This window comes from Abramis brama (genome assembly GCF_963993115.1).
Source record: "Abramis brama genome assembly, chromosome: 19".
In the NCBI taxonomy this organism is placed as follows: domain Eukaryota; kingdom Metazoa; phylum Chordata; class Actinopteri; order Cypriniformes; family Leuciscidae; genus Abramis; species Abramis brama.
This window is the reverse complement of record NC_139981.1, coordinates 22,922,077-22,942,517: the sequence shown is the minus strand read 5'-3', so window position 1 is coordinate 22,942,517 and position 20,441 is coordinate 22,922,077. Positions and strand designations below refer to the sequence as shown.

General features: G+C 36.5%; 1 protein-coding gene across 1 annotated transcript in view; it reads left to right on the top strand.

Annotated features, from left to right (window-relative positions):
- Positions 1 to 13,823, top strand: part of loxl4 (lysyl oxidase-like 4) — a 41,398-nt gene extending 27,575 nt beyond the window's left edge. The window contains exons 9-15 of the mRNA XM_084093834.1: positions 1,599 to 1,766; positions 2,739 to 2,901; positions 2,992 to 3,235; positions 8,206 to 8,321; positions 8,407 to 8,543; positions 10,544 to 10,655; positions 10,752 to 13,823. Of these exons, the coding sequence (XP_083949960.1) occupies positions 1,599 to 1,766; positions 2,739 to 2,901; positions 2,992 to 3,235; positions 8,206 to 8,321; positions 8,407 to 8,543; positions 10,544 to 10,655; positions 10,752 to 10,822 (1,011 nt within the window). The 3' untranslated portion in view covers positions 10,823 to 13,823. The remainder of the gene's footprint in view (positions 1 to 1,598; positions 1,767 to 2,738; positions 2,902 to 2,991; positions 3,236 to 8,205; positions 8,322 to 8,406; positions 8,544 to 10,543; positions 10,656 to 10,751) is intronic.
- The last annotated feature ends 6,618 nt before the right edge of the window (positions 13,824 to 20,441 follow it).

Here is a 20,441-nt window from a genome sequence, read left to right as displayed (position 1 = left end):
GTCCCCCAAAATATTTGGACACTTAAAGTGTAGCTTTGTAGATTTTCAACCCGCCTTGTATTGTTACAATGTCAGTTGGTAGTATACAGTATGTAAATGAATAATGTTGACTTGTTCTCCATGTTACCTGGAGAGATACATTTATGTTTATTTGTCAGCAAAAGGACCTTTTACAGATCCAGAGCTTTTGTGAAAACTACAGATTATTTTTCTGCATTTTTTGTATACCTGGCCACAGACAGTCGGATCAACAGATGGTTATTAACAAAACCGTTATTGTAAGGGTATTGTATTATAACTTTTTATGCGACAGTGTTTTGCCTTGGTGGCAGTGGCTCGTAGGTTGTCTACAAACCGGAAGGTTGGTGGTTCAATCCCCAGTTGACACCTGACCAAGTGTCGAGGTGTCCATGAGCAAGACACCCAACCCCAGCTGCTCCCGACGAGCTGGATGGCGCCTTGCATGGCTGACACCGCCGTCGGTGTATGAATGAGTGAATGAATGAATGGGTGAATGTGAGGCAATATGTAAAGCACTTTGGTGGCCATGCATCTGTTGAAAGCACTATATAAATGCAGTCCATTTACCATTTGGCGGGTTACCCTCTGTTTGGCCTAAAACACAGTGTTCGTGCTCATCAAGTTTGAAATGTTGACTACAAACATTGAGGTTTTACAAATTTTCCGTCGCGCCGTTCTCTCCGTATTTACGATTATTTGCAGCCTTAAATTAGCCACGGCCTACAACACGCTGGATCTTTCACTGGAATCTGAAAATAACTCACTCCTACTAAACGTTTACTCTTTGAATTCTTGCATCCGGGAGCAATACAAGGCAAGTGACTAAAAGTTTGCTAAAAAGTATTTCCTACTAAAGTAAGGCGGTATTTGACTCTCGTAAGCAAATTCATAGCAGACTGGTGGAAGTGGCCTTGGTCGCCAACATGCCCAGTGCATTATGGGTGTTAAAAGTTTTCCTAGCTATTTGGCAAAAGTGAAGACAACAGCATTTTTTTCTCTGTTTTCTATAGTCAGTAAGAACCAAGAATAATAATTTAAAAAAAATCACCTTTCTGCTGCATAGGCAGCAAATTTTTATTGAAAGGCCATTTTGCCAGTGGTGAAGTACCCCCTTTGGCCACACTTAAAATGTCTTTGCATTATATAATGCACAAATATACGTTATTTAAAATTTCTTTGCATTTAGTGCATTAAATGACATTTATTTTAAATAAATATTCAGACATTGCTATTTTATATAATGTATTATATTGTAGTTATTCATTCCTGTATCTCAAACAGTAGAACATGGCATTGGCAACACCAAGGTCATGGGTTCGTCTCCCAGGGAATACACAAACTGATAAATAGATAAGCTTTTAATGAAGGTTTCTGCCAAATGCTACATGTAAATATGTACATTTAAATGCATTATGGCATTTATTTTAAATATACGCACTTAATCCTCTAAACATCCCCTAGGAAAGTGAAGTTAGTTCTGAGAAAAGTTCAAGCATCATCTGTTTGCAAAAGTGTTTGCTTATTCTTTTAGGCCACTATGTGTAGTTTTCACTCCTGTGAGCATGTTTGTGTTTCAGGTGCGGTTGGCAGGCGGCAGGGATTCGGCTGAGGGTCGTGTGGAGGTGCTCATGGAGGAGGGGGGCAGAAAACGTTGGGGGACGATTTGCAGTGAAAACTGGGGAATAAATGAAGCTATGGTGGTGTGCAGGCAACTGGGCTTTGGTTTCGCCTCACGTGCCCATCAGGTGAGACTGCTGAAAAGAATGTTGTGTTTTCCAGTAATCGCTCTGAATATGTTGCTTTGGTTGCCTCAGTCTGTGTGCATTTGAGAGCTTCCTGTGCATGTTTAGGGGTTAGGATACTTCTGGGAAACATAAGTGTTATACAGTAGCTGTTTTGTGAAGATGAAGAGGTGGGACAGGTTTAGAAATAGTTGAGAACAGGAATCAAGGCAGTTATACTTTCATTTCACACTGTTTACCTTAATTCTGTTTCTGTATTACATGTGCAGAACTAAACTGTTTTGCGAAATCTCATAAAGAAATGTCCAGGTCATATCGCAACCACAAATAAATGAATGAATGAATTAAGTTAGGGTTGTTTATATTCAGTTACTTCATTAAAATGAATTGTTTTAAAACTGTAATGGAAATCATCTAATCTTTCTTCCCCCAAAATATCTGCATTAAATAAATTCAGGATTAGTGTGTCTTTTCAGTACAAATTCAGTATAATTTATACTATATTTGAGGAAAAAGCAATTAATGTGCTTCATTTTCACGTCAAAAAATGGAAGAAGGGTAAAATTGCATTATTTCTGGTAATAAGGACTAATGCCTAAGTTCTGGACCCATAAATAAGTAGATTAACATCATCATGTAGATTTTAAGTTAAAATGAATATGAATTAATATAGGTGTGTGTATCCTAAGTCTTGTAGAAGTTCATTCTTTCATTTTCTTTTGGTTAACTTGTTGGCTTCACCTTGTTACTTCACTTAATTAATATGATTATACTGTATGTATGCACCATTTACTAGTTAAGTACAAAGCATAATTAGGTATAAACAAGTACTGTAGGAAGTGCTGAATTAAAATAGTTAAGATTATTCATAACTTGTGAAACTAGAGGGCATATCATCTTCCCAAAAGTATTTCATGTCAACTACCTTGCATATATGATATGCAGACAAATAAGATTTGGCCTTCCTGTGTATAGGACACATATTATTGGCAAGGAGACCCTTCGGCAGAAGAAGTGACATTGAGTGGGACTCACTGTGTGGGAACAGAAATGTCCATCCAGCAGTGCCGTCGGAATAATCACGTCCACTGCCCTCGAGGAGGCGGGGCTAAAGCAGCAGGTGTCACCTGTTCTGAAAGTAAGTGATTTGGAATGACAAAATCTGATGCATATAATAATTTTATCTGCACTGAATGATCCCAATGAATGAATCAACATCTTGTTTTAGCGGCACCTGACCTGGTTTTGGATGCACAGCTCGTGCAGGAGAGCGCTTACCTGGAAGACAGGCCTCTGCACCTGCTCACCTGTGCTCATGAGGAGAACTGTCTCTCCTCCTCTGCCAACCGGATGCAGTGGCCCTACGGACACCGCCGGCTTCTGCGTTTCTCCTCTCGTATCATGAACTTGGGCAGAGCCGACTTCCGTCCACGCTCCTCAAGAGAGTCCTGGACCTGGCACCAGTGCCACAGGTGAGGGTTTCCTTCTTTCTTCTGTTTTAATGTCTATTCAGAATGAAACAGCAGCCTGAGAGCTGCTGGGAAAACATAGTTTGGTCATCTTGTTTTATAAAAAGCTCCCCTTGCTGAGACTACAGTATGATGCATAAAGGAAACTGGACCCCAAGACCAAGAAACATTTGCACAGATGCTTCAGTGACAAAAACTGAATCTTATTCATTAGCTACCTGCAATCCAGTTTGCAATGAGTACTTACATTTTTTCTTTTTTTTTTCCTTATTAAAGTTATTTTATTCTCTTCATATTATTATTATTATTAATAATAATTTTATATTATAATTTTTAGTTTTTCTTTCCTGTTTCACTTTTTCTTTTCCTGTCTATCTATTACTTTTATTTCTTTTTATTTAGCTTTTTTTGCATATTCTTTTTAATAGTTCAATGATTTTAAAATTGATTTTTATATGCATTTTATATTTCATCTTTATCATGACAATCATTTCAGCAGTGGCGTGTAACGCATTCACTCCTGCTAGCCACTTTGGCGGGTTGAATTTTATATATAATATATACATTTTTAAATTGTAGTCTTTTAAAAAGGTATCTGAAATAATAAACCACGTGCAATGTAGCGTTATCAAAAATATTGATTTTTCAATACATATCGATACTGAAATATCTGAAACGCTTCCAATACAAATTTTCCACAGAAAAGATACACGATACCAGCTGCGTTTTCTAGTTCTCCCATCTCTCCGACAGCTAGTTGACACACAAACCCGCCTCCCCTCACTCACTCTGGATGAATATTGTTGGTGTTACAGGGCTTGAATTTCGACATGGGATTGCACGTATTTACCATAATTTTACTCATTCACGCAGATTTTGTGCTCACAGCCAAAGGTGGCACATAAAGCCACCTCTCTGTACTAAATTGCATTCTTTTTTCGCTGCTTATTGCTCTTCAACAGGCAAATAAACAGAAAATTAATGTCAAAATGCCGGTCTTGATGAGTATTCACATAAACACAGTCCTTTATGTTTTAAGTGAACGTAAACAGTTGAGAAAGAAAATGCATGTGTAACAATATAATGGATCCGTGCGTCAGGTCTTAAAGTGACAGCAGTCTAATATATCTGCTGCCAAATTATGAGATAATATTAAGAATGTCTAAACGGCACTTTTCACTATGGTATCGATGTCAAAATTGTGGCCAGTGAAAATGCTGACCAAAAAAAGTTAATGTCAAGCCCATTTATATATATATATATATATATATATATATATAAATGGGCTTGACATTAACTGTCTATATTATAGATAGATAGATAGATAGATAGATAGATAGATAGATAGATAGATAGATAGATAGATAGATAGATAGATAGATAGATAGATAGATAGATAGATAGATAGATAGCATTTTATATAGATTTCAGCATTTTAAAGAAACAATTCAGGTTATTATTATTATTAATATTATCATCATGTATTATTATTCTATTGTTCTTATTTTTTTATAATATTATATATTTTTTACTTTCTTTCCTGTTTATTAAGTTCAAACCATTTTAAAATTACTTTTTATTTTTATTTTTTATTATTCTTAAAAAAAAGAAAAATGTAAAATTGAGTTTTATATGAAATTTATTTTTCTTACTCTTTTTCATGGCAATGTATAGTCTTATAAGTGCAGCATATATCCATCCAGACATGTGGTGTAGTCAAGCGCAGTTTTCGCTGCAGTCCCAGTAAAGTACATTGATTACATCATGGTAGTCTTCTGCATCCTCCACAACTGGAACACTCAGAACCAGCTTTTGCATATATTCTTTTAATAATTCGGGTACTAAAATAATGCAGACAGCACATGAAACTAAATAGAGCTTGAGTGATCGAATGAAATTCAAGCGTAGTTCAGGCAAGCTGATGCTCAGCTGATTTGTTACTCCACCAACTCTAATCAACTATAGTATTTATCTCATTCAACATCATTCGCACAGACATTTGCACCCACCTCCACCCCTTCACCTCCTAGCATCTTCATAATAGAGCAGTGGATTCTGTATAGAAGCTCTATGTACGTGATCATTGTATTTCCTTCTGTAAACATATGCTAAGAAACATTTGGTTATTAAAAGGCTTGGGGGATTTGTGTCTCAAGGATGTATCTCAACCTGTCTAGTATGGCAGCTCGAGCAACTTAGAGCCTAAGCCTCTCGCCAAATCCAAAGATTGTCAATAAATTTCATTCTCAAAGTGGTCCTGACTGAAATAATGTAGGAATAACCCTGACGTATGACTAGAAGAGTATTTGTGGGTACATTTCCTTTCAGTTGAGTTCACTCAGTTATTTCAATGTGCAATGAAAGGAACGTACACTCCTGTTTATAAAACCGGTCATGGGTGGTCAGAAAGCTTGCCGTCATCTTTCAGATTTATTAGTTGCTTTGAGCACCTTCACTCCCTTTACATGTGTTCTGAAAATAATTGCAAACCCATTCTGTGGGAACAAGGCACTCTGTTGTGGAGTCGTCGTGGGCTTTGCGTGTTCACAGGCCAAACCTGTTTTATTAATCTTTTAAAAACACCAGAGAAGTTGGCATTTGAAAGCAGTCTATTCAGACGACCTGAATAAACAACTCTGCAAGCGTAACCCTGTCAGCATAACAACAACTTCCTGTAAAGGGTGTTACGGTAGCAGCCAACACCTTCATGTAGGAGCAATGAGGTCATCAGACAGTGGTCCATAGTGAACCTTTGTTCTGCCCATGTTCACAAGCCAGCATGAAATATAAGTCAACTACATTTGAACATATTCTGGAATAGAGTCATGGAAAACTCCTGCCATTTTTCTAGGGTGTTGTGGGTGAGTGGTATCAAAGTCTCTTTCAAGGAAAGTCTCTTTCAAGGAAAGTCTGTTCACTCTGCGCCAATATTTGCGCCGCCTCCGGGCAGCTACTGTATTTCAGGCATCCAAGAGCAAGTCCTATCTACTTGAATGGGGGAATCCTGAAATCTCAAAAACTGTTTGCTGAACTCCCATTTAAATAACATTTAAAATCAGCAACACAATCTGACATGAACTGTCCCATAAATGTTGTTTCTTATGCTTAAATGGCGTTAAAAAAGCTTATTTTCCAGGCTTGACCAGCCAATGCACGTGCAGTTCTAAGCGCGCAATGAATTTACCAATTAGCTTTTGGCTCTTATATTTAGAAGGCAGGACTTATTCCGCCATATTGTGCTTTGCACTTTCTTCAAGTAATATGAGTGCACTGTCTTTGTATATCTAAAGTCTTTGGTGGTATTTAGCATATTTAACATGATTATACTGTTGCTAGAACATTACTATGTACAGTTGCTAAGGAATTCGGAGTGGTATATAACACATGTAATACTAGGCTGTTTCTAAATTCCAAGAATGCAAAGAACGGACTTGTTTTGCCAGGTTGCCTTGAAAGAACGAACTCGGAAGGACGCGAGGGCACAGAACGCATCCTTGTGAGAATTGAGATGTGCAGCAGCTGCGATCTTGTTGCTCAACTGACTGTCCTATTATAAGTAGCATCCAATACACAATAAATACAACATACAGTAAAATCACAAACAGATTTAATAACCTATTGAAACATTTCTTTCATATTATTATAGACATTATTTTCATATTATTTTAGATTGTTTTATTTTAACGACATATATGTGAAAATCAGTATGTATGTTTAACGTCACCAATGCCGTCGATGTTAAGATTCTTTTTAAAAGCCGTCATGAAATCACAATTTACTTTACTATTTACTTTGTTAGCGCACATTACTAGTCTTGTGGTGAACAATTAATTTGTGTTAAGTTATTAAGTTAATACACAGAAAAAAAAGTTGTTTAATCAAAATATGAAAATTTGCTTCCGCTCTGGAATGGCGTTCCGTCTCTGATGACATCGGTTTGACGGCTTGGGTTGAATATCTTTAACCACTCCCTCCAACCGTCAGTCTGCAATGAGCGAGGGATGGAGAGGAGGTACGCTAAAATAAAACCCCGCCCTCTATTCAATATTCCGTTTCACTTGGAAATAGCACACATAAAAACCACAAATGCCAAAGTGTGATTAATCTTGCTCTATTTGTTTACCACTAGCGCATGCTGATGACGTTTTATTCTTCTATACTAACTTGCGTCGTAGCCTACACTGTAAAAAATTTGCTGTAGTTTTGCAGCTGTTTGCCAGTAACTTACTGTAGATTTAAATCGATGTTATTTACTGGCAACAGTTTGCTCAAAGTTAAATGAACATTAAACATTAACAAGTCTTTGTCTTTACAGAATAAAACTATAAAATAACAACCTAATGCAAAGCATTCTGGGAACCAGAAATCTTCATCAACTTTTTTCTGTTTTTTTCCTTCAGATTTTGGTTCCCAGAATGCTTTGCATGAGGCTGTTATTTTAGTTTTATTCTGTAAAGATAAAGACTTGTTAATGTTTAATGCTCATTTAACTTTGAACAAACTGTTGCCAGTAAATAACATCAATTTAAATCTACAGTAAGTTACTGGCAAGTAGCTGCCAATAATACTGTAATTTCTACAGATTTTTTTTAACAGTGTACCATTCAATAGGTGTCATTGTACAATCTACATACATGTTGTACAAAATTTATTAGATCCATTTTGTACAGTGTGATTTGTAATGATCTTATAGGATTGACGAAATCGTACAGTCAATACAAGAAGTTTAAAGCTTACATCTTATGCAGCGTCTTCTGGGATTTCTAACGGTTTGATTCTCTCAAGTTTGCATTCGATACATTCTCAATATCGTCCTCGAACAAGTTGCATGATTTAAATGATCTTTTATGTGCTTAGCACGAGCAGTAAATGTACGTACAGTCAGTACGGGCAATAGTAATTGTGATTCTTGCCTTGGCAATCACTTAATTATACAATGCTACTTGTACTTATATTCTTTTTTTTTAATTCAGGCATTATCACAGCATTGAAGTGTTCACGCATTATGACCTCCTCACACTCAATGGAAGCAGAGTGGCTGAAGGACACAAAGCCAGTTTCTGTCTGGAAGACACCTTCTGTCCTGAGGGTAAAAGACTAGTTACGTTAAAACCTTAGACTAATGCGAATTGGTTTACGAGAGCAAATAAAACAGTTTTTGTGTTTATCTCCAGGACTTCACAAACGCTTTTCATGCTACAATTATGGAGATCAAGGCATTTCAGTGGGTTGCTGGGACACGTACCGCCACGACATCGACTGCCAGTGGATAGACATCACCGATGTGAGACCTGGAGACTACATCATGCAGGTGAAATTATTCAGGACATCTGAACGGTGGAAGACGGGAGTCACGCACAAAACATTTTTCACTATTCTTTCAAGAGTAGATTCTCTTTTCAGGATGCAGTTTTTCCACTTTTTCTCTGTCATTAACTTTGGAAACGTGTTAATCATCCAAATCACTGTGGGCACTTCCGCAGCTGAGCTTCACATGCAGAACCAGCCAATCAAAGAGCCGCTTTAGGGGCCAATCAAGAGGCCTTTTATACATCCCAGTTGTAAAATATAGGTTGATGTGAAGCTTTGTTTTAATTACAGTGTACCTTCGTGCTCTGACCTTTTTGAAGATTTATTTGCTCGAAATGTCGCCATGATAGATTTGCATGTATTTTAAGCACGTTTGGCAGATGCTAATTACAAACCGGCATCGGGCTGCTGCTATATATGGCACAGCAATGAGCCGTGGTGATAGTCAAAAGGTCAGAGTTACCATCTCCATGTAGAATGAGGCCAGCTATCCCATGCCAACCCCGTCTGAGCAAAGACGCTGTGTAAATGAAGCATCTATACTTCATGAACCAGACAAACTTGTTGCTCTTTCCTTGAGTTGCTTGTCTTTAATTTTACACCAAAAATAACCCAATGCTAAGCCTTCCCTGCTGGAGGAGAAAAACATGCTATATCCCCCTCTATTAGACATGGTCAATTACGTTCAGAGTCATTTACGCCCGCCAGTTTTACAGGCGCTTTCTCGCTCAAACATATGCTCAGACAGACCCAGATCTCTACAGTTCAGAGTTAAAGTTGCACACTGTTAATAAAAGTGCAAAAAAACAAAACAAAAACAGAAAAGATAAGTGAGACTTGAATGTGCTCACAGAATAATTACCTTTGGCTACTAGGAACAATATCTTAACAGTGTTGAAAATAAAAGAAATGTTGTATCAGCGTTTAAAAAGTTCTCAAGCCTAGTAGGCATAATCACATTCAATTTATAACGTACTGTTGCTCAGAGCTGCTCTTTTGACTTCTTACCCTGCTTACAGCATCTTTTTGGACTATTAAACTATTATATTGCGATTTTATAACAGTAATTTGAGAGTCTGGTTTGGTGGAGCCAATTTGTAAAGTGGTTTGATGAGCAATCTGTTTGCAAAACATTTCCTTACAAGCTCCACGTCCTTATTGGTTCTGCATGTCTGCAAATTATACTAATATTATTATTTCAGGCTGGCATTGTAAAAAAAACACATCTATATTTAACACAGTTCATCTTTAATTCATTATATAATTATTAGGCAAGTCGATATTTTGATCATATTTTTTTCCCCCAAGTACATTTTACCAATTCCAAAACCCAATCACTATTAACATTAGAAATTGCTAAATTAAAGGGATAGTTCACCCCAAAATTAAAATTGTCACCACTTACCCTCAAGTTGTTCCAACCCTGTATGAGTTTCTTTCTTCTGTTAAACACAAAAGAAGATATTTTAAAGCATGTTGTCAATTAAACATTGACAGAAGCCATTGACTTCCATAGTAGGGAGAAAATACTATGAAGGTCATTTGTCGGGTTACCAACATTCTTTAAAATATCTTCTTTTGTGTTCAACAGAAGAAAGAAATTCATACAGGTTTGGAACAACACGAAGGTGAGTAAATGAGGGAGGGTGTAATGAGGACAACATTTTCATTTTTGGGTGAACTATCCCTTTAAGTTGTGTCCGTTGGAAAGAAATGCTCAATGGGGCAGCAGGGTCACAAAAAACAGGTTGAGAAGAAAATGTATTAATTTGAAAGATATTAACCCTATAGTCTCCAGTGCCACCATTTTCCAGAACTGCAAACCACCTGGAGTCTCTAGAAGTACAAGGTGTAGAAGTACAAGACCATAAACTGCTTTAAAAAAAATAAAAATAATAATTATTCCAGAGGAAATTCCATGGTAAATTGTCCTTCTGGGTTGCCCTACAAATTGGCCTAATTACTGACTGGTTCTATTCATTCTTGTGTGTGTTTTGTCAGGTTGAGGTAAATCCGTCCCTGGATATGGCCGAATCAGACTTTATGAACAACGTCATGCGTTGTCGATGTAAATATGATGGACACAGAGTGTTTATGTACGGCTGCCATGCAGGTATGATCCCCATATCAATGAATGATTCACAACATGCATGCATGCTCAAGCGCACTAGTATCTAAATTCCCTGTCTGACGCACTCTTCTTTCACAGGTGATGCCTACAGCGCTGAAATCGAGGATTTATTTGAACATCAGCGTCAGATCAGCAATAACTTCATCTGAGCCTATAGTAAAGATAGGTGAGAGGAGGGGATGGGTCCTGGAAATGTGGCTTTCTGGACAATAAACTGTGTGAAAGAGAAAGAGATCTTGTCAACTGATCTCAGAACAGTCTACCAGTAGCACCACAGTGGAAGAGATCTGCTACATTTTTAAAGGGGTCATGACATGGATTTTTTTTTATTGTTTTCTTATGTTTCTTGACGTTTACTTATAATGTTAATAAAGTTTTATTGCACACACACAAAAATGCAGAAAAATCCGTTTTTTAAGGGGTGGCTCCTTTAAGGTTTGGCAGTAAATGGCCACTGTTATGATTGGCTAATGTCATTGCATAGGAAACGGTATCAACGTCCACTCGCTATCACTCGTGAGTAAGTGTTTTGAAAACTTTATCCACATAAAACCGTAATTTACAGACAAAGCATTATGAAATCATTTACTTGCGGTTTGTGCAGCTGCTGTCAATTTCAAAACAGTTGGCCGCTTCATCTTTCAACGAACGTACTAAACAAAATGCTCCGGACAAACATATAGCCACTGAGCGACTGAACGCCAGTGGCTGGGGCCTATGGTGTGATGATGTATAACTATATCAAGGTCTTCCTCTGGAGTCAGCCATATGCAAATGTATTTGCTTGTGTGATGCAACAAATCCCACAATATCCAAATGAGCCGTTTTCAGAACTTGATTAAATAAATGCTTTGTTTTTTAACTATGAAACTTGCAGGACCTTTTAATGGTAACAATACCTCTTATATCTCAAAAGATCAAAGCAAATTTGATTTCTCATATCATGACCCCTTTAAATGGTTTTCCCCATGGAATTGAATGAAGTCTAGCAGATGTTTGAAAATCAATCGAAAGAATAGAACTTTAGGATTAGTTCACCCTAAAATGAAAATTCTGTCATAATTTGTCTTAGTCTTTTGTATTTGATTTTATTTTTTGAATAGCATACTGGTTGTTCTTTTCCACCCAGTTGCAGTCGCAGATGTCAACATTCTCATTGAATAATAGCTTAATTCTCAGTCTGTTCCTGACACACATAAATTTGCATTAGAAGACATGGAATATACTTTTATAGTGCGTTGTTTGTCATTTTAGAGCTTGATAGCCACAGTCTTTCCCACTTTCATTATACTCAAAAGAGTAGAATCCAATAATAAATAAAGTCAGAATTTGTATTTTTGGGTGAACTGATGCTTTAGTTATTATCCATTGAACTGGGACATTCTTTTCAGAGACTAAGTTGCAATTGTTGCGAGTTTAAAATAAAACATGCAAAATTTGTAGTTCTTGGGACCATAAGACTATTAGAAAATATTTTTTTCTTATTGTTGTCTACATGTACACATATTTATTTCCTGACATTACAGAATAATTATAGAATAATAAATATGTTGTTATAGAATAAATGCATCTGTATAATGTTTAATTTTTCATTACATTTCACCCCCATTACATTTAATTACAATATGATCTATTTTATATGACATCCAAATGCAGCGTGTTCACTTTTTCTGCTCATTTATGAGTTTTATATCTTCATGACTTTTATATCTTTAGTTTTATAACTTCAATTCTTCTGTTTGAGTTAAGCACTTTATTGAAGAACCGTCAGTATTCTGGTAGAAATGGGTCATTCACTACCATATTTCAACACACATCTCTTTGTTTGTTTATTAACAATTTAAGTAGCCTATTTTATACGTTCTTTCTCAGTGACTTTCCTAAATCCTAAAAGATAAAAAAGGATGTTGTATAATATGCTAAAGATTAATTTATTTAATACATTGTTAAAAACAAAATTTCTGGATGAGAGTTTTATTAGTTTGACAAATCATAGTATTAATAAATGTTTGCTAAATGGTTGACTGCGTTTAACATCTTGGAGCTTTGATTTGTGGATGAATGGAACTTGTTTTCTTAGTCTAGCGTGTACTTGAAGCTTTTTTTTAACATCTATGAGTATAAAGGAGTATGTTGTCAATGTCCTGAAAAAAAAGAAAAAGAAAAGAAAAGTAGTGTAAAGCATAAAAGGGATGCTGGGAATACTATGAAGAGCTCACTACAGCATTTAATGATGAGTTCAAATCTAGCTTGAATAATAATTATGGGCCAGAGTATTACATATAGTCTTAGTCTAAACATCTAAAAAGGTTTTTTTTTTTTTTTTTTTTGAGCTGTACTGTAACAGTCTTTATGTTTGTAATTATTTGCACAGTACAAGACGCTGTTAAACAATGGTTATTGTGCATGTAATGAACTGATATGTAATTTGTTCCTACTGTTTATCCTCAAATCCTCATGTTATTTATCTTAAAGTATAATCCATAATGGTTGATTTCATAAACACACGAGTGATTTTTCTTAAGTGAATCATCTGTGACCATTGTATGTGCATAGATCAACTTTATGTACTTTCCTTTTTCACGAAATACTGTTTTTGTAAGATCATAAATATGACTTATTCTGTGCCTCTATTGTGTACCTTTATGTTCACCATGTTTCTCTTAAACTGTTATTTCATCTATACTTTTATTTATGATTTGCATGTTACCATATGATCTTAATATTATTAGTGCATAAATTGATTTCAGTCCATAATTCACAGCAAACTGTTTTTATATTATATTCTGGTGCTAATTGTGCACTTTTCTGGGATTTTTTCATGGAGTAGTTGAGAGTTTAAGCTCTTATTGTAATTTGCAGTACTCTCAGGGATGAAATATGTGTGTTCAAAATTCTTTGAGATCATTTGGACAGCCAGGACACAAATAAATGGGAAAGTAATACCAAAATCATTCCAGAAACTCAAACGTGATGTAAAACTCTTGTTACTGTTCTGTGATGAGTGTTACAGTGGTCAATGCAAACAACTGATCTCAAATGTGAATAAATATGGCGTATCGGGTCTCATTTAGCTACCTATACTCTGTTTTTCTGCTCATTGTGTACCGTGATCCATTGCACAGGGACTCCATTATCAATAAATGTGTGTTTGTGAAAGACTGTTTTTGTTTTCAAATAAAAATAAATGTAATACATTTAAGTGGCTGCTTCGGATGAGGGGAAAAAAAGTTGAAACAGTTGTAGCAACAAAGACGGCATATAATGGAAGCATTTTACTTTGACAAAGCAAATAAAAATTTAGTAATACTCATATTTTATAATTCTACTATTTAGTAGTTGTAATTAATTATATAATCTCTGTAACTGTTATATAATCAGTTATATAATAGTAAACACGACCAACTTTTATTTTATAAATTGATTAAAAGTGACATTAAAGGGATAGTTCACCCAAAAATGAAAATTAGCCCATGATTTACTCACCCTGAAGCCATCCTAGGTGTATATGACATTCTTCTTTCAGACAAATACAGTTGGAGTTATATTAAAAAATGTCCTGGCTCTTCCAAGCTTTATACTGGGAGTGAATGGGTATATTTTTTTGGAAGTCCATCAAAGTGCATCCATCCATGATAAAAGTGCTCCACACAGCTCTGGTGGGTTAATAAAGGCCTTTTGAAGCGAAGCGATGCGTTTGTGTAAGAAAAATATTCATATTTAAAACTTTATCGACTAAAATAACTAGCTTCCAGCAGTGAATGTGTGCTTTTATAATGTTTTTAATGACTTTTAAAGATTTTTATAATGTTACAAAAGATCTATTTCAGACAAATGCTCTTCTTGAACTTCCTATTCATTAGAGAATCCTTAAATGCGTCTCAGTTTTCAAATTAAAAACTGTTTTCAACATTGATAGGAATTTTTTCTTAAGCATCAAATCAGCATTAGAATTATTTGGATCATGTGACCCTGAAGACTGGAGTAATTATGTTGAAAATTAATTTTGACCATTCATTTACATAACAGCAGCGTTTTGTTTGCCTGAAAATGGTAACTTTTTAGTACATTGTTGTCAGGTAAACGTACCCTAAATTCTCCCTGTAGGGTCACCTAGTCCTTGCAAGAGCTATGGAAAATACTCATCCAAAGTTACAACCGGCACTTAGGACACTGCACACATTCAACATGTCTGTCTAACTGAAAGCATTGAACACTCACGAGACATCCCACAGTTCAGCCCTCATTTCAATGCATTTGTCTATTCTGCACATAGCACAAGTATAGGTGACACATTATATTTGATCAACACATGTGTGACACTTTTATGAGAGCGTATGGCAGTTCTACAGTCATTTGTGTTTGGCTTTGTTATGTTCACTGGGAAGAAACTGTTGTATCGAAGAGGAAAGCAATAAAACCAGTGCAGCTGAAGTCAAGAATACGTTACGAGCTATTATACAGTACATTCAGTTTCAGACTAGTTTATGAAGCCCAAGTTATTTTGTTAAATCTGAACTCAATCATTATGAAAGTCTGTCAGGAAAAGCTAAGAAATGACCACAAATTAAATACAACTTTTTATCTGCCACTATTTTTGAAAATAGCAACATTTCAACTTTGGAAATCATTTTTACCATTTCATTTGATCAAATTATGACATACAGTAACCACTCACTACCTACTACTGAAACCATGCATCAGTCTTCAGACCACATCATATTCATAAAATCAGGTAATATTAATGCAGCATCAAGATGATGTTGTTGAAAAGTGTTGTGTTCTGGCTAATATTGTCTTCTTTATTCATTTGTACTTCATATGTTTGACATATTACACATAATTATATATATTTGTGAATTATACTTACTCATTCCTTTTTTATAAAAACAAAATTTGGCTTTTTATGATTTTCCTCTGCAAACATACTCAGCTAACATTATTTAGCCATACTGTATGTAGCTTTTGTGTTATACTGTATGTGTGTGTGTGTGTGTGCGTGTGTGTGTGTGTGTGTGTGTGTGTGTGTGTGTGTGTGTGTGTGTGTGTGTGTGTGTGTGTGTGTGTGTTTGAGTAAATTTGTCTGGTTCCTCACAGTTTTGCTCTGAAATTTACTGCCGAACATATGCATTGCTATGGGAGTATTGCCTGACAATTACAGTTATATATACAGCAGAAAATGAGAGCTGTTAAAAGCACTGATTATAGGGTGGGATCGGGACAGAGCCGTTTTTCTGCCCATGCCACAGAGACGAGCCAGGAGGCTTCCTCTGAGAGCTCCACAGACCCACACGGCACAGAGGGACTATGGGATAGTACGTGCAAGGACTGAATACTCTAAAGATGTGCTAATATCACCATTAGGGGGCATGAGAAAGAAGAGAAGCTCTGTAAAAAGGTCTATAATGGCCCTGTCCCAAATGGCACCCTAAACACTCACTCGAACAAAATGTCAAAGTATCATCAAGTTATGTTTAGCACAGACCTAGTTTACTCATAAATTGAAAAAAACCCAAAACATATTAGTAATCCATTAATCCATTAAATCCATTAAAAATCTAACCAGTGGCGAATTTGTCTTCCGGGTTTTGACGTCATCCCGACACCACTATTTGGGACAGGGCCAGCATCTGATATTAACCATTAATATCAATGAATTTGGACACACTAATTCTTTTTTACATATTGGCTGCATATGTAGAGTGGAATTCGTTTGAATAAGTAATTACTTTGTGACCGATAAAAAAAAAAAAAAATCTACATCGTATGAATGTGTGTAGTATGAATTTAATCCAGAAGTAATAAATTCGCCATGTCATATGTCAATGTATCAGTAGCGTCGCCTCACTGACATTTACACATTTCCTGTGGCCTCATGGGATAGTAAAGTAACCATCAGATGCGTATGTGCCATTATTAGCTATTATTTTTTGCCTAAAATATACACTTAAAAACAAAGGTTCCAAAAAAGGGTTTCCGAAGCAATGCCATAGAAGAACGATTCTTCCCTGAAGGATCTTTCAGTGAACAATTCTATTCAGTGAACTATTTTTCTTAGTGTAAAGAACGTTTTAATAAATAACTTTTTCCACTATTTTACCTTTTTGTGGAATGGAAAGGTTCCATGGACGATAAAGGTTCTTCATGGGACCATCAATGCCAATAAAGAACCTTTATTTTTAAGAGTGAGTAGGGAAGTATGCATATTTTAATGTAGTCAATGATATCTGGATGCTGGTGTTTTTGAGCCAATCACATGAGCCGTAAATTGCCATGTGACTAATCACTGGAAGAAAATGGCGGCATGACAATGCTGGATTGTAGTAGTGGTTAAATTAAGCTTTCCTCTCAATATCACAAAATGCTTCATTGCTTGAAGCTTTTCAACACAGTGTATGTTGTGACCATAACTACCAAAGTCCCATTACAGCCACTGGTTCTGCAACAGATTAATTTTATTGTATATAAATAATGGTCATTGTTGAAGTGAGTAATTAATTTGTGTCGGTGTACTGGCACTAAAATCACATTATCACAGTTCATTCGCTATAGTTTAGAAAATATGACATAATATAGTTTACAATATGACAAGAACTAGAGTTTTCAAATCAGTTGATATTTCACTGGTTTGGCCATCCTCACAAATGAATTAGGTTGAATAGCTGTCAGCTGTTGGCGTCATATACTGACGCTTTTGAAATTTTGCCTACATTCGACGCACATGGCACCCTTTAGCGTCAATATGAGACGCAGATAAATATGGGCCAGAAGGCGCCTCCTAGCGGTCTAACCCTAACCCTACCCCAGACCTAAACCTACCCATAATCTGCGTCACATATTGACGCTAAAGGGTGCCATGTGCGTCGAATGTAGACGAAATTTCAAAAGCGTCAGTATATGACGCCTTGGGATGAGAATGCATTGAATTTAAGTACACAATTAGATAATACCAATTTAGCTCAACCAATTACCAACCATTGCTACATTTTGTTCAGTCTGTGGTGTAAAAATGTCGCATTAGCAATTAAAGAATTAAAGAAAAACGGTCAGGTCAAAGTGTCTGAATCATTTTTGGTCCTAGATTTTTATCAATTTTACTGGTAGTCCACTGTATGAAGAATTTGTGGGTATAATGTCACAATTTACTTTATTGTTCTATCCTCACTTACATAAATTAACTATAGTGTCCTGCACCCACTAGTAAAACAATATCAAAAATGATATCTGGTGTCTGAATAATTTTTGGTTTGACTATACATATTTCTAGTTACGCCAAGCAAAATATATTTGAGTGTGTGGTGTGGATTAGGACCCACTGATTTAGAAAATTCTAGTGTAGATAACGATCACCATCCCTCTGAGCAAGACACTTAACTTCTGGTTCCTTTCTTTTAGTTTGCTTTTACCATGGTTTAAGTCATTGCTACAGTACTTGGTTTGCATACTGAGAATCAATAATTCTTCAGATGTGATTCCTGGTGATCTGACAGTGAGGCATAAATTAAAACTACGATTATTACAAATATGTCTCCACCTAGTGGTTAATTATTCAAAATTCAAGCACCTGAGGGCAAGCAGAGATGCTGGATGCACATGCCATGCACATAAACCCTTATTAAACTATTAGATTTTTATATGTTATGAAGAAATGTGCCTTCACAATTCTAGGGTATTTTAGTGGTTGTCAAAACAAACCTATGCAGTTGCTAAGGTGTTCAGAGTGATTTTCAGTGTGTTGCTATGCAGTTAGGCTGTTCTGCTTGGTTGCCAAATGGGTGTTCTGAACAATATTCTGATGTGACTAAATGTTCCCTAAAATGACAGATTTCACCACTATCACACATTCTGAGACATTATTTGAAAAGAAAAAGAAATACCCAAATAGCCTACACAAGTGTAAAGAGAATAGTGGGTGGTATTTCCTTTAGTCACGGTCTGTCACCTCCAAAGCATCACTACAGCAATATGAAACGACATATTCTCTCTCGCAGGCTTCCAAAAGTCCTGTCTCATAACCCTACTTCATCTCCGAACCTCACTCAGTGAAAGGTAATGGAAGCGGCAGCAGTGGAGAGATTTCCCCTTTAACCATCTCTCAAGTGTGAAACTGTTCCCTCTAGGGTCCTGTAGGAACACGTTTTGTATAGGCTGGGCTTAAACTTTGGAAACGTCACACTCTGTCTCCCTCCACTGGCCTGCATAATTGAAAGTGCCTATGCATGAAGATATAGCCAAGATGGCATATCGATGGCAAATTATTTCAAGGGCAGATTTCTTAGAAAAGGGCTTTTCAACTTAACACTTGATGTTAAAGGTGAAGTGTGCATTTTTTGATGATAGAATACTTTTTCCTATTCCAGTTTAATGTAAAAGACAACTTTAAAGAAGCCATTCATAAAGATCTTGACCAGCCCAGTGAAGATATGTGCCTAAGTTTGAGCAGAGAGCATTTTGAGAATCCTGTTTGAAAAAATAATACTCCCCGTGAGTTTATTAGGTACACTTGTAAAACTGCTTGTTAACGCAAATATCTAATCAGCCAATCACATGGCAGCAACTCAATTCTTTTAGGTACATACATATGGTCAAGACTATCTGCTCAAGTTCAAACTGAGCATCAGAATGGAGAAGAAATATGATTTATGTGACTTTGAACATGGCATGGTGCCAGACGAACTGGTCTGAGTATTTCAGAAACTGCTGATCTACTGGGATTACCATGCACAACCATCTCTAGGTGGTATCTTTACAGAGAATGGTCTGTAAAAGAGAAAAAAAGTCCAGTGAGCTGCAGTTCTGCATGTGGTAAAATGCCTTGTTGAATCCAGAGATCTGAGGAGAATTGCCAGACTGGTTCGAGCTGATAGAAAGGCAACAGTAACTCATAAACACTTGTTACAACGAAGGTCAGAAGAAAAGCATCTCTGAACGCACAACATGTCGAACATTGAAGCAGATGGACCACAGCAGCAGAAGAACACACCAGAACAGGAAACTGAGGCAACAATTCGCACAGGCTCAACGTTGTCTGGTCAGATGAGTCTCGATTTCTTCTGTGACATTCAGATGTTAGGGTCAGAATTTGGCTTAAACAACATGAAAGCATGGATCCATCTTACCTTGCAGCAATGGTTCAGGCTGCTAGTGGTGTAATGTGTGTTATTTTGTTGGCACACTTTGGGCCTCTTAGTACCAACTGAGCATCGTTTAAACGCCAAAGCCTACCTGAGTATTGTTGCTGACAATGTCCATCCCTTTAAGACCACAGTGTACCCATCTTCTGATATCTACAAACAGCAGGATAACGTGCCATTTCACAAAGCTCAAATCATCTCAAACTGGTTTCTTGAACATGACAATGAGTTCACCATACTCAAATTGCCTCAACAATCAGCAGATCTCAATCCAATAGAGCACCATTGTGATGTGCTGGAACGAGAGATTCGCATCATGGATGTGCAGCCGACAAATCTGCAGCAACTGCGTGATGCTATCATGTCAATATGGACCAAAACCTCTGAGGAATGTTTAGCACCTTGTTAAATCTATGCCATTAAAATCAAAGGTAATCATTTTAAAGTAAACAAACAAGGATGCCAACTGAAGCCAGGAAATTAATCCAGGAAGTTTCTACAGTTTACACATTCATCAGACATCTCAAGTATATGATTTACTGTTATTGCCTTGTAATTTCCAGCTGTGCATTTACTGTATGATTGAGAATTATGGAGCCGTCACTTAAACCCTGAGAGGGTGGGGTCTTCTTAG